Source organism: Cnephaeus nilssonii (assembly GCF_951640355.1).
Source record: "Cnephaeus nilssonii genome assembly, chromosome: 8".
Taxonomy (NCBI): Eukaryota; Metazoa; Chordata; class Mammalia; order Chiroptera; family Vespertilionidae; genus Cnephaeus; species Cnephaeus nilssonii.
Genome location: NC_137079.1, coordinates 1,781,840 through 1,795,407, shown reverse-complemented (window position 1 = coordinate 1,795,407; position 13,568 = coordinate 1,781,840). Strand labels below are relative to the sequence as shown.

The 13,568-nt window shown below is 58.2% G+C and overlaps 1 protein-coding gene across 1 annotated transcript in view; it reads right to left on the bottom strand.

Moving 5' to 3' along the window:
• Positions 1 to 13,568, bottom strand: part of CSMD1 (CUB and Sushi multiple domains 1) — a gene marked incomplete at its 5' end in the record, with an annotated part of 729,782 nt that overhangs the window by 22,084 nt on the left and 694,130 nt on the right. Inside the window, 5 exons of the mRNA XM_079779355.1 lie at positions 3,141 to 3,323; positions 4,618 to 4,791; positions 7,526 to 7,705; positions 10,177 to 10,350; positions 11,640 to 11,813. Coding sequence (XP_079635481.1) covers positions 3,141 to 3,323; positions 4,618 to 4,791; positions 7,526 to 7,705; positions 10,177 to 10,350; positions 11,640 to 11,813 — 885 coding nt within the window. The remainder of the gene's footprint in view (positions 1 to 3,140; positions 3,324 to 4,617; positions 4,792 to 7,525; positions 7,706 to 10,176; positions 10,351 to 11,639; positions 11,814 to 13,568) is intronic.

Sequence of the window (13,568 nt, the reverse complement as noted above, 5' to 3'; positions counted from 1 at the left end):
GGCTAGGACAAGTACCTCTGTTTTAAAAAGTACGTTTGGTGAATGTGACTCCCTTTGTGCATGGGCATCGGCACTGTGCCGTCCGCCTGCTGTCCGGGAAGAGGGCCGCTAAGCTGTTAATGAGCTCTGGGTGTGAATCGTTGCTCACGCGGGCTGAGTGAGTGTGAGCGAGACGTGCGGTGCATTTACTGTAAAGCGTGTGACAGAGCGCAGGACCCGGGGTTGTGAGATGAAACATGCCATCTGTGTGTGAAATGCAGGGAAGCAAGCTGGGACGTGGTGACGGTCACGTCTGCATGGCGCCCGGCTCCGTCGTGTTTCATTACCACCATCGTCACTACCGGCCCTGGACCCGAACGCCATGCGGCGTCCCAGTGTCCTGGGGGCGAGGAAGCACAGCGGCTATGGAGCTAGAAGTCCTTCCACGCAAGCGGCTCCGGGAGATGAGCTGATGGAAAGCTGTTAGCCAGCCTCTCCCTGAAAGACTGATCGCTGGCGAAAGGAAACAGGTTTCAAGGTGATGAAACAGCCGGCCAGCGTGGCACAGGGGCTGAGCGTCGACCTAGGAGCCAGGAGGTCACAGTTCAATTCCCAGTCAGGGCACATGCCCGGGTTGTGGGCTCGATCCCCAGAGTGGGCTGTGCAGGAGGCAACCCATCGATGATTCGCTCTCATCATTGATGTGTCTATCTCTCTCTCCCTCTCCCTTCCTCTCTGAAATAAATAAAAATACATTTTTAAAAAGTGGTGAAAATACGTTAGAAATACAAATTCTTTGATGTCCAAGGATTTCGAGGTTTCTATTTTGAGACTCATGAACTCCTCCATCCCTTAACAATTTATTGAACCTCCCCCTCGGGCCTAACGCTTCTGGGAGGTTCTGGGCGGGCGCTCAGCGCGGGAGGTCACCTGGGTGGGGTATGGAATACATGGATATGGCAAGCGGGTGTGGAAATAAGAACGTCACCGGTGAACCCCCTTTCATAGGAAACCTGTATCCCCGAGATCTGTACCTATGAGAACAGCGAGGAGAAGTGGGGAGCCCAGCAGGTCTCCCGTGTGTGTGAGGGGCACGTGTCACCATCCGTCGCTGCTCGTGTCCCTGAGTATGACACACACTATTGTTGCGCTCCCTCCCGCGATTTCCAAGCGACGCAGGTTTGGGGGGGATCGATTCTGAGAAACATTTTCTGTGTTGAAATGTGTCAGCGACCCGTCGTCCCCTGCATCCGGCTTTCACACAATGTCACGCAACAGCACTTCACATGTTCTGAGCGGGGCCGCTGTGCGCTGAAACCCAATTAGCTCTTAAGCAAATCGGCGAGCGCGTTTACGCTTTGCCGAAATGGAACTCCGTGTCATCTCCACCCCGAAATGGGGTTGCACGGAACACAGGGCTCCTCACTGTTCTCATTTTTCACGTTTCAAATCTGCAGAGCTAAAGTGCTCGCGGGAAACCCATTTTAGACTGTCCCGTCCCGAGTGAATGGCCGCCCCGAACAGAATATGGATGTGTCTGGGCGAGGAGTGTGGCCTCTTGGGAGCTATATTTTGCCACCAAATTTGGTTCATTTATAACCAACAAGTTTTCAATATTGTTCTGCCCCTTTGTTACTCTCTTTTTCTTCTAAAACCCCAGTTACAGTGCACTGAACTGCTCAATGTTATCCAGCAGTAAATTATCCTGCCATGAGCTTTTCTCCATCCTTTTCTGTTTTACAGATTAGATGACTTTCCTTCGCCTCCATAAGTTAAGTTGACCCTCTGCCAATTCAATCTGTTGCTAAGCTCACCCAGCAAAGTTTTTTTTTTAATACTAGAGGCCCGGTGCATGAAATTCATGCACTCAGGGGTGTCCCTCAGCCCTGCCTGTGTCCTCTCACAGTCGAGAAGCCCTCAGGGGATGTCTGACTGCTGGCTTAGGCCTGCTCCCCATGGACCTAAGCCGGCAGTTGGACATCCTTAGCGCTGCTGTGGAGGTGGGAGAGGCTCCCACCTCCGCTGCTGTGCTCACCAGCTGTGAGCCCGGCTTCTGGCTGAGTGGCGCTCCCCCTGTGGGAGCGCAGACCACCAGGGGGCAGCTCCTGTGTTGAGCGTCTGCCCCCTGGTGGTCAGTGCGCGTCATAGTGACTGGTCGTTCCGCCATTCCATCGATTTGCAGATTAGCCTTTTATTATATAGGATATGAAACATGTATCTTCAGTTTTGGAATCTCCATTTCATTTTATTTTCTTATTTTCATTTCTCTGTTGACATTCCTTGTTTATGGTTCTAACTTACGCCTTTTACCACGTGTTGAATACCTGCTTTAAGTCCTGGCGTGTTACTTCTGATAGTGGGGCCTCTCACGTGAGCGTCCATCGTGTGTTTGACGGGGTCGCGTGCTCTGAGTGGTGTGTGTTACTGTCCGCTGGACAGTGTGGAGGAAACGTGTCCTGGATGATGTGGTTCCCTGACAGGTGCTGGGTGTGTCCTGGTGGCTTTTAAGTGAGCTGTGGATGGGTCGGGTCCGGCCACCAGCTGCATTCTTTATCCCCAGACGCTGAGCGCATGCAGGCTCCCAGCGCACCATCGGAGGCCGCCTGGCCACACAGGACACAGTGTCTGTGTAGTGCCCCTGGCTTGTCACTGTTGCTACTGGGCCATCTCCCAGATTCCTACCGTGCCTGCCTCTCCAATGTCACAGCCACACATTCACTCCGAGCAGCACCCAGCACCACCTGGATCCTCGGGCAGCGCCGGCTCCGGCCCAGGGCCCAGCGGGCGGGAAGGAGCCGGTGGACTGAGACCTATTTCCGCTGCAGAGATCTCACCAGCGGCTTCCGCACCCCGATTCCCGGCCCCTCAGCTCAGCTGCCCCCACAGCAACCGCAGAGCGTGGGAAACCACAGGGCGACTGGCGTCAGGAGAAGACCAGGGGCCTCCCCGGGTATAAAGGTCAAAGGTGAGCGTGACGTCGGAGGCTCTGTTAACAGTCGGGATCTCTCCCGTCAGTCATGTTTCCTAGGAGCCTCGTCTGCTTTGGGGGGAAGCAGCTTCGTTGTACGAAGGCCTCACCTCCAGGATGTCTGGGCGGCGCTACCACTCGTTCTAGGGAACCCCGAGGTCCTAGCCCCGGGCGCCCCGCCGCGGGGACTCACCTTCACACGCCGGCTGCTGCCCGGACCACGAGCCGTTGAGCAGGCAGGTGCGCTCGGGGGAGCCGCGCAGCAGGTAGCCCACCTCGCAGGAGAAGCGCAGCAGGCTCTTCGCCTTGAACTCGTCGCCCAGCCGCGCCCCGTGGGCGGGGGTCCCTGGGTCTCCGCAGAATCCAGGGTGGTTTCCTGCGGAGCAGACACACGGGGCCACACAGGGCGGTGAGACGTGGGAGAACCGAGGAGCCGAGAGAACGCCACGTGATTTACGTGAGGACTGAACCCGCGAACGGTTATAGGGCGTTCCGGCAGCTCAGGAGGAAGGTTTCTTTATAGCACAAAAATGGGGGCCCTTTGAGACACTGTTTGTGCCTGGCCAGCGTGGCTCAGTGGTTGAGCACCGACCTCTGAACCAGGAGGTCACGGTTTGGTTCCCGGTCGGGGCACAGGCCCGGGTTGTGGGCTGGATCCCCCGTGTCGGGCGTGCAGGAGGCAGCTGATCCGTGATTCTCTCTCATCACAGATGTTTCTCTCTCCCTCTCCCTCTCCCTTCCTCTCTGATGTCAACAAAACTAAATTGAAAAATGAACACACTGTTCTTGGGCACTAACACCACAACTGGATGTGGTCCCAGTGGCGGTGGGCATCGGGGGGAGGGTCACGCGGGGAGGGCGCGGGGCTCCGTGGAGAAGCGCAGGTAAATGCGGAGGGCGTGGGCGCGCGCAGTGGGGATGTGGGGCTCAGGCACGTGTGAGATCGGGTTCTTCGAATTGCATCCCGGGTTGCTGATTCCTGCGTCTTATTCATTTAGGAAACATTCATGGAAGAATTAAGACGATTATGTTTTGGAGGGAAGATCAATGGGATTATCCATCAGAGAGGCCGGAGGACATGGAAGGATTCGGGCTCATGGGCCGAAGCCAGCAGCCGGGCGGCCGGGCGCCAGCGGGCCCCTGGGCGCCGGGACAGAACGGCGGGCCCCTGGGCGCCGGGACAGAACATGGGCCCCTGGGCGCCGGGACAGCACATGGGCCCCTGGGCGCCGGGACAGAACATGGGCCCCTGGGCACCAGGACAGAACAGCGGGACCCTGGGCGCCGGGACAGAACATGGGCCCCTGGGCACCAGGACAGAACAGCGGGACCCTGGGCACCAGGACAGAACAGCGGGCCCCTGGGCACCAGGACAGAACAGCGGGACCCTGGGCGCCGGGACAGAACATGGGCCCCTGGGCGCCAGGACAGAACATGGGCCCCTGGGCGCCGGGACAGAACGGCGGGCCCCTGGGCACCAGGACAGAACAGCGGGCCCCTGGGCGCCGGGACAGACCGTGGGGCCCCTGGGCACTGGGACAGACCGGCGGGAGGCGCTCATGGAGACGGGAAGGAGATGGGGCCGGTGCAGATGCAGGCGTCATTGGCTGGACACCCACTAACCACCGTTAGAGCGGCGGCCCCTGACGCCGAAGCCGCCCGGCGCTCACCTGTGCAGTGGGGCAGGGCCCCGCCCCAGTGGCCGTCCTCCTGGCACACGCGGCTGTGGTCGCCCACCAGGCTGCGGGCCCCCTGGCAGGAGTAGCGGACCGTGGCCCCGAACGTGAACACGTCCCCCGTGAGGACGGCGTTGGCGGGCACGCCCGGGTGCCCGCAGGAGATGGCTGCGGAACATGGATACGATGACTGGCACATCCCTGCTCGTCCCCGCCCACGAGAACACACATCGCCCACATCCGCTCCCCTCCCGGGCCAGACGTGACGGACCCCCAGGAGCGGCTCGTCAGGAGGCTTTTAAAGGCCTCAGAGGCGGGCGCTTTGCTGGAGGTGGACGTTTACACGTGGGTTTTCAGAGGGAACGTCCCTGCAGGTCTCATGTCCCCTTGGCCCCTCACTGCTCCCCACACCAGCGGGGCTGTCCCGCCCGCTGTCCCCGTGGCTCCCTCAGAACTGCTTCCGGAGGTCTCAGGCAGAGGCCCGTCTACACTCAGCCGGCGGGAAAGACCTCAAATGTGCTCCCCCGATCTCTCGAGTGCGGGAAGGCACCCCACCCCTGCCCTTGGAGTGGGGAGGGTCTAAAAGGTTTAAGTCGGCCCTGGCCAGAGGCTCAGTGGTTAGAGTGCTGGGTCTCGGGTTCGATTCCCCGTCGAGGGCACGTACCTGGGTTGTGGGCTCGCTCCCCCCCCGCCCCCCCCCATGGGGACAGGTGTGGGAGGCAACCCGCCAATGTGTTCCTTCCACACCGATGTTTCTCTCTCACTCATTCCCCCTCCTCCCCTCCCTCCCACTCTCTCTGAAAAGCAGTGGGAAAAATATCCTCGGGTGAGGATTAACAACAACAACAAAAATAATAATAATAAAATAGCATGTTTAAGTAAAGTGATAATAAATTACTGATTGATTTGTTCTTCAGGTTATTCTGTAAAATAATGTCAGTATTCCCATTCACTTTCTAAAATTACACCACATCAGGCCTGTAATTGTTCATTAATCCTCCCTCAGAAAGCCATATTCTGGATGCCAGAGTAAGATGGATAATAGGGGTTTCTCTCTCCCTGTCCATCAAGTCCCCCACTGGCGTACACTATGGGCACACGGCATACTGCCTGCCATCAGCTCACTGGGCACATCATCCAAAGACACAGACGGCCACGAGAGGGACCGCCTGTGGCCACGGGCAGCCCAACCTGACGCCCAGCAGGAGGCGGGGGGCGAGAGGGGGGGCGGTGAGGCATCAGTCCGCCAGCCACGTCGGCCCCGAATGGACCCTGGCTGCGGTCACGGGCGAACACCACGGCCTTCGGTTGGAGAACATGGTTTGATCTAGGGAGTGTCCTGAAACGAAGCTAATTTGACCTGAATCGGGGACATGGCGCTGAAGGACCGGTTCCCGGTGAATAAAAGAAAAAGAATCGAGGAAACGAGGACAGCAAGGCCTCGCTGCAGCGGAGCCTGGGAAAGCAGGAGGCACCTCTGCGCCCTCACCCACACCCACGGGGGCGCCAAGGTTCCCGACGACACAGGCGGGGCCAGCCCCCGGGAGGCCGAGGACCGGGGAGAACCTGGTTCCCGGAGCTGCGGGGCCACAGGCATCGCCACAGACACGCAGGGGGCCTCCCGGAGCCATGGGGGCTCAAAGGGGTGCTTGGGAAAAAAGGACAAACGACGCTCTCCGACCAACCCCAGGCGTGAAGACAGAGAACGCGGTGCACTGGCTGAGGATGTAACACGGGGACACGGAAGAGGTCGTGCTGGTCACGCGAGGCCGTGTATTCGTGTTCCAGCGACCCCCCTCTTTCTCCCGGGAACTGACCCTGTGGCCACAGTGGGAATCGGGGCGCGTTTCCCCGTGGGTCGGAAGGGGTTGCGTAGGACGCTGACTTGCAGGGAAAACCCAGCCCCAACCCCTTCTGGACGCGCAGAGAACGCTGCCCTTCAAGGTGGGAAGAGGCCCTCCGCGGCCGCTCACCCGGTGCGGCTCCTAACGCACGCGCTGCCTCCTCTGTCTCCACGCGCCTTCTCACGGACGAACACGGAGAAGGCAGGGCACTCATCTGACTGATTTTTAAAACACAGGAGAGCCGCCCCGTTTCCTAAAGTTCAGACTATGTTCTGACCAGTGACTCGATCAGCTCAGGGACCATCGGCTTGTTCAAGGAAAAGGAGGTGACACTGGAGCTGTGCAGGTGAGACACTGCTTCTGTTCACCTACGAGGTCTAAGGGAAAGTGGCCCCCGTGTTAACGGGGACTCGAGTGGGGGCCTACCACTTTGTTTGGTTTCCCCTTCTTCAGGGCAGTGAGCTCCCCCGATTTAAACATCCTGGTGGGTCAGGGGAAGGGACTGTCCAGGGACCCCCTGTTCTATTGTGTTGACTATTGACTGGACCAGAGATGCTCACAAGACCCGAGTCAGTCCCTAGAGTTACTGCCCCTGTGGCCGTAGACAGGAGGTTACTAGCTGGACACTCCGTGCCACACCGCGGCTAATATTCCTGACCCTGGGTCTCCGCGGAGAGCAGTGAGAGGCGGATGGCATCGAGGCCGCCAGGTGGGACCCGTGTCCACTGGGGTGAAGCAGGAGACGAGCAGTGTGAGCAGAGATGAGGACAAGGCCCAGTGGGTCCATTTCTGCATCCATTTCCCCCGGGGCCAGGCAGAGGGCAGCCAGCTTCCCCCCCCCCCCCTTCCCTAACCCAGGTTGAGCTGTAGTGAGTGACCTCCTGCCCACTGGTCAGGACATCCTAGTAACTAGTACGACTTGTGCCTGGGGACTGGGGGTAGAGAGAATGAAAAATCAAGACCTATTTGACTACGGGACAAAAAGAAACAGTAACGTTCGTGCTGCTGACATTCTTACCGGACTCTGTGGCACCAGAACCCACATCACCCTCACGTACCCACGCACTGGGGCAGGGCGCGGTCCCACAAGCCACTGGCCGTGCAGGTCAAGGCGGACGAGCCCAGCAGGTAGAAGCCCTTCTTGCAGCGGTAGACGACCGTCCGTCCGTAGACGAGGCTCTCGGGGACGCTCTGGCGGATGGCGTTGTCCACGGAGCCCGGGTCCGAGCAGTTGACCACTGGAGAGAGCATGAGAGGAGCTGAGAGACGCGGGAGCAGGAACGCCTGCCAGTGCGCAGAGGCGGCTGCGCGTTCATGCACAAAACAGGTGCGAAGAGAAGGAAACTCGCCGTCGTTTCAGAAAGTTCAAAGGTGACGCCAGCATGGCCAGGGCGCTTCACGCAATTCTCCTCCCTCGATGAAACCCACGGCTAATTTCCTTGACCTCTTTCCCAATAGCGGGCTTCTTCACGGAAAGGCGAGGATCGGTTTTCGTGGTTAAGTTTTATGCTATGAAAATGTTAGCACAGAACCCGCGGAAGTTCGTTTCATATTTCCCCCACCAGTGTGATACTTTAGGGCAGTCTCTGTAAGTAAGTAATTACCCCGCCTGCACACAGGCGTGCTCCCACGTGCGCCTAATCTGAGCGGCGCCCCGGGAAGTGAGGATGGGGTTCCGGGAATGTGAATGGCTCCCTGGGTGGTGTGAATGGTTCCCTGGGTGGTGTGAATCAGGGGTCCTCAAACTTTTTAAACAGGGGGACAGTTCACTGTCCCTCAGACAGTTGGAGGGCTGGACTATAGTTTTAAAAAAAACTATGAACAAATTCCTATGCACACTGCACATATCTTATTTTGAAGTAAAAAAACAAAACGGCAAAAACACCCGCATGTGGCCCGCGGGCCGTGGTTTGAGGACGCCTGGTGTGAATGGTTCCCTGGGTGGTGTGAATGGTGTTCTGTGGAGTGTGAATGGACTTCTCAGGAGTGTCAATGGTGCCCTGAATGGTGTGAATGGCAACCTGGGTGGTGTGAATGGTGCTCTGTGGACAATGAATGGTGCCCTGGGTAGTGTGAATGGCACCCTGCATAGTGTGAATGGTAAACTGGGTAGTGTGAATGGTGCCCTGGGTAGTGTCAATGGCACCCTGGTTAGTGTGAATGGTGCTCTGGGGAGTGTGAATGGTGCTCTGGGGAGTGTGAATGGCATGCTGAGTGGTGTGAATGGAACTCTGAGGTGTGTGAATGGTGCCCTGTGTGGTGTGAATGGTGCTCTGTGAAGTGTGAATGGCATGCTGAGTGGAGTGAATGGAGCTCTGGGGTGTGTGAATGGTACCTTGGGTGGTGTGAATGGCACCCTGGTGGGTGTGAATGGTGCTCTGTGAAGTGCTGTGAAGTGTGAATGGCACCCTGGTGAGTGTGAATCGTGCTCTGGGGAGTGTGAATGGCATGCTGAGTGGAGTGAATGGAGCTCCGGGGTGTGTGAATGGTGCCTTGGTGGTGTGAATGGCACCCTGGTGGGTGTGAATGGCTCTCGGGCAACCTGAATCTGCTGGCATCGGGAGGGATGTGCAATGTGCACCCACAGCTGCAGAGGAACAGAAAGTCCCCAATTATCTTGCCCTGTGACCCCGCCCGGTATGGATGAGGCAGCTGCTGCTGTGGGGGCGGTACCCTCTCCCCATTTCTCTGGCCCAGAAAGTCAATGTGGAGCAATAATACCAGCCCTCGCTCAGCACATCGGCCTGTGTCCCTTAATGCTCAGGAAAGGGAAGAAGAAATGAGGAGCAGAAAGAAGAAAGGCCGTGGTTTGGGTGGGACAGTGACCTGTTTCCTTTTTCTAAACAGGAAGCTCTCCCTGGGCGCTGGCTGCCTGGCACTGACGCCACGGCCGGAAAGGCTGCCCTCGGGACCGCGGCAGGTCTGACTGCATCCAGCTCCTCCCTGTCCCCCGAGGGCGTCCCCTCTGCTCTGGGCTGTGTCAGTGCCCGGGTTTCTCCGGTGCCGCTGCTTCCTCCCTGGACATCCTGGCCCTGACAGCCTGCTTCCTGGGACGTGGGCATGGGAGGCTGTACCTCGTCTTTGAGCTGAAGCCCAGCCCGGGGCGGTACACTCGGGCCAGAACTCCGCGGCTCGTAGCCAGCGTCACCCAGCTGCTGCTGTAACCACATCGCTGCGCTCCCTTCCTGCTTTATCTCCTCTGGACAGAGCTCCCTCGGGGCCCTTGGGGAGGCGGGTGGGTGCCAAGGGTGGTTCACGAGCCCCCGGCTTTAACCCCGTGTCACTACCATGAAACAAACCTCACCTTCACGCTCACGTATGACTCACCTTGCATAAGAGGTGTTTTAATGGGAAGTAATTGAAGTTGAAGCCTTCAATGTTATGAGCTCAAACGTCTAGAAATACAAAACTACAAAACAGTACGTCCTTGGAAATTCAGACTGGCGTCTAGATCTTTGTGACAAGTCTTAGAGAAATGGAGGTTTAAAAGCGAGAAGACTTTCTGAAAGAAATGGGAACGCCCATACGTGTAGAAGCCCGCGGGCACAAAGGTGCTGAACAGTGTGGTGCGTGCGTGAGTACGAAGAGAAATGGAAGATGCGTTGTCTTTAAAGTAGAGAACCCCAGTTTTTTTCTGGTTGCCTGCCTGTCCCACAGCCGACGGGAAGCCCTTCTGCACCTCCAGGGCAGGCTCCCCCCCATTTCCTACCTCGACAGGTGGGCAGGGGGCTGCTCCACTGGCCGTTGCTCCGACACTGGGCCTGCGGCGCCCCCTGCAGCACGTAGCCGGTGTTGCAGGTGAAGTTCACCACGTCGTTCAGGTTGAACTGGCTGCCGTGGGTGAGCCCGTGGGCGGGGTTCCCAGGGTGCCCGCAGGTGATGGCTGCAGAGGGAGACAGGCCCACGTCCCCGTCACCAGCCAGCAAGTCATCACGCCACTGACACACATGTGGTGTGGAGCGTGTGGGTCCCAGGGTGTGAACGGATCGCACCCGTCCTGCGTCCCATCAGAAGGAGAGTCTGGGACAAGCCCACGGGCCGAGCCCTCAGGTTTTATTACAGTGATTCCGGAAAGCACATCAGAAAAATGCACCTTTTCCACCATCATAGTAATTACTATTCCTTGCTCACATTCTGACAGCATAACAAGTAATTTTCAGAGACAGCAGTGAACACACGAGATGCTAACTTTCTTGCATTCATTGTGAGTTCTGACTATTTTCCCCTTTGAACACCAGCTAATTTGGTGGAACTCTCATTTTGAAATATTACAGGGACTTGTCTGAGGCTGTAAATTGTGTATGGATAAATTAATCCAGTATCAATCTAAACATCGTGAAACGGGCCACACAGAACAGAGAGAGGAGTGTGCGAGCTCAGCCGGCGCGTCTCCGAGCTCCCCGTGTGGTCTGTGGGCGGAGAGGGCTGTCATTATGTCAGCCCCAGTCACAGGGGCACAGAGAGTCTTTCAAGGGCAGCGTTCCGGCCCGAAAACGGGTGTTTTCTCCCCATTTATCTTGTCAACAATGTTTTCTCCCAAGCACAGCTCCCGCCCTCGGCACTCCCTCAGACAATGCCTGCGCCCCACGGTGGCTATATCACCACGTCCTTTGTTTAATGGAGAAGATGTGAGGGGAAAAGTGGTTTAAAACAAACTTTGCAATGAGGGTGCAATCTCCTCTACACGTACGCGTCAATATTCATCTGAGAAGTTATCACATTTGAGGACTATCATTACATACAATTCACCTCCTGCTATTAAAGAAAGGACTGCTCTCTGTATTCTTGACGAATCGATGATAAACACACAAAACAACCCCGCAGATGGGGGGGGGGGGGCCTGTGTGGGGGACCCTGCAAGACAGTCCGAGCGGCAGGCTCAGCGCGGTGCCCACATTCGCTCTGGGATGAGGTCAGGGGGTGCACACGGCCCTCAGCCGCCTGGGACCCATCTCCGGGGAGTGAGGGGCAAACGCCCTGTGGACAGGGGTCCGAGGAGGCGGGGGAGGAAACAGAGTGGGGACAGCATCGGGAAGCCAAGCGGGGAGAGCTGGACTGTCTGCTTCAGGCCATTTCTCCATGCGGTTCGCGCAGGAGATTGAACACATCTGCTCCCCGACGTATAACGAAAAGGCGTGACGCAGCGCCTGCCGGCCCGGCCGGCGAACTCACCCACACACACCGGGGTCTGGCCCGACCACTTGTGGTCCTGCAGGCATATCCGCACGGAGGTGCCCACCAGCCGGAAGCCGGGGTGGCACTGGTACACCACGGTGTCCCGGTAGCTGAAGCCGTCCCCGCTGATGTGGCCGTTCACGATGGGGTCCGGGGAGCCGCAGTGGCCGGCTGCAGAGGCGAGAACACCCACACCCATGTGTCGGAGACTCGGTCTTTTAAAAATTTATTTGTTTGTTTGTTTATTTATTAAATATATTTGTGTTGATTTCAGAGAGAGAGAGAGAGAGAGAGAGAGAGAGAGAGAGAGAGAGAGAGAGATGGAGAAGGAGAGAGAGAGAGAAACATCAATGATGAGAATCATGGATCGGCTGCCTCCTGCATGCCCCCTACTGGGGATCAAGCCCACAACCTGGGCCTGGGCCCCGACCGGAATCAAACCGTGACCTCCTGGTTCATAGGTCGATGCTCAACCGGCTGGGCCTGGGCAAAAACCCGTCTCTGCTAAAAGCACTGCATTCCCGTTGGTTGACCTTCAAGGTCAAGTGGATGACAGCATCGGGTACATAATGTCTGCGATGTTTACATTTTTATGTTTATTGGATATAGTTTTCTTTTTAACGGGTCCATTTTTCTCAACAACTGTGGGTGACGGAAGTAACCTCTCAGAGATGAAGTTGTCAATGGGTCGCCCCCAGCTGTGGGTCCCCGAGTTATTCACGTTACCTACGTGCCTTGTCGGAAGCCCACGTTATCTCGTCTTCTGTTCCAAATGCAAACCCGCAGAGCGGAAGGGCGTGGCCCCACACGAACGGGGTGCGGCCCCGTGGGAAACGGGCCTTAAAGGCACGGCCGAGGGCCAGGAGTCCCGGGGCCAGAGCTTTCTGAACGTCACGCACGATTCCGAAGGAAATACAGAAGCCACAGCCTCGGTTCCATTTCAGACACGGACAGACTGGGCCAACGTCCAGGTGACAGCGGGTGTGACCAGCGGACAAGTGACCCCTGGCCCCGGGGGAGGGAGGTGCCCGCCCTGAGCAGATTCACGGGAAACAAGCCCAGAGGGGCGCCTGGGAGAGGAGCGCCTGGGAGAGGAGCGCCCGGGATGAAGCCGGGGGAAGGTTAGCCGTCGGGGGAGGGAGACCTGTGACAAGGAGGGTCTGAGACGTGAGGTAACTGAGGTGCAGTACGCATCACAGCGGCGAGCCGAGCCGGGAAGGAGGCCCGAGGGGCCGCAGCTCTCCTGGGGCTGATGGACAGGGCGGGACGGAGACCCCGGGAGGGACGGAGACCCCGGGAGGGACGGAGACCCCAGGAGGGACGGAGACCCTGGGAGGGACGGAGACCCCGGGGGGGGGGGGGGACGGAGACCCCGGCCAGGCTCCTGACCCGGCTCCGAGGTGTCACTCAGTCCTCAGCTGCGATCCTTTTAAACACTCAGTCTCAGACCAGTGAGTGCCAACCTCCCTCAGCCCACGGCCTTCACTAACCCAGAAACCCTGCAGCATTCCACATGGCATCTCCTTTGCCACCTGACAACAAAATAGGCGCGCTCCGAGCCCTTCACCCCGGGCGCTGCTGGGGGTCGGCTGTTGTCATTTTTCTATTTGACAACCTCAGGGGGGAGCCCTGTGTCCCTACCGAACAGGCGGGCATCGTGCTGGTCAACATCCTCGTGGCGCACGGGGCGGAAATCGCTGCCTTCGACCAAGTACAGGCGACTCACAAACACAGCATTTCTCCCAGCCTCGCTCCCAGCATGGACCAGCACCTCAGCGCCAGGGGAGGGCACCCAGCCTGGCTCCCAGCATGGACCGGGACCTCAGCGGCCTGTCAGTGCCGGGGGCGGGGGGGGGCACCCAGCCTCGCCTGCAGGGTGGGCCCCATGCCCTGAGCTCGCCGTACATGTCAGGTTCTGTTCCTCGG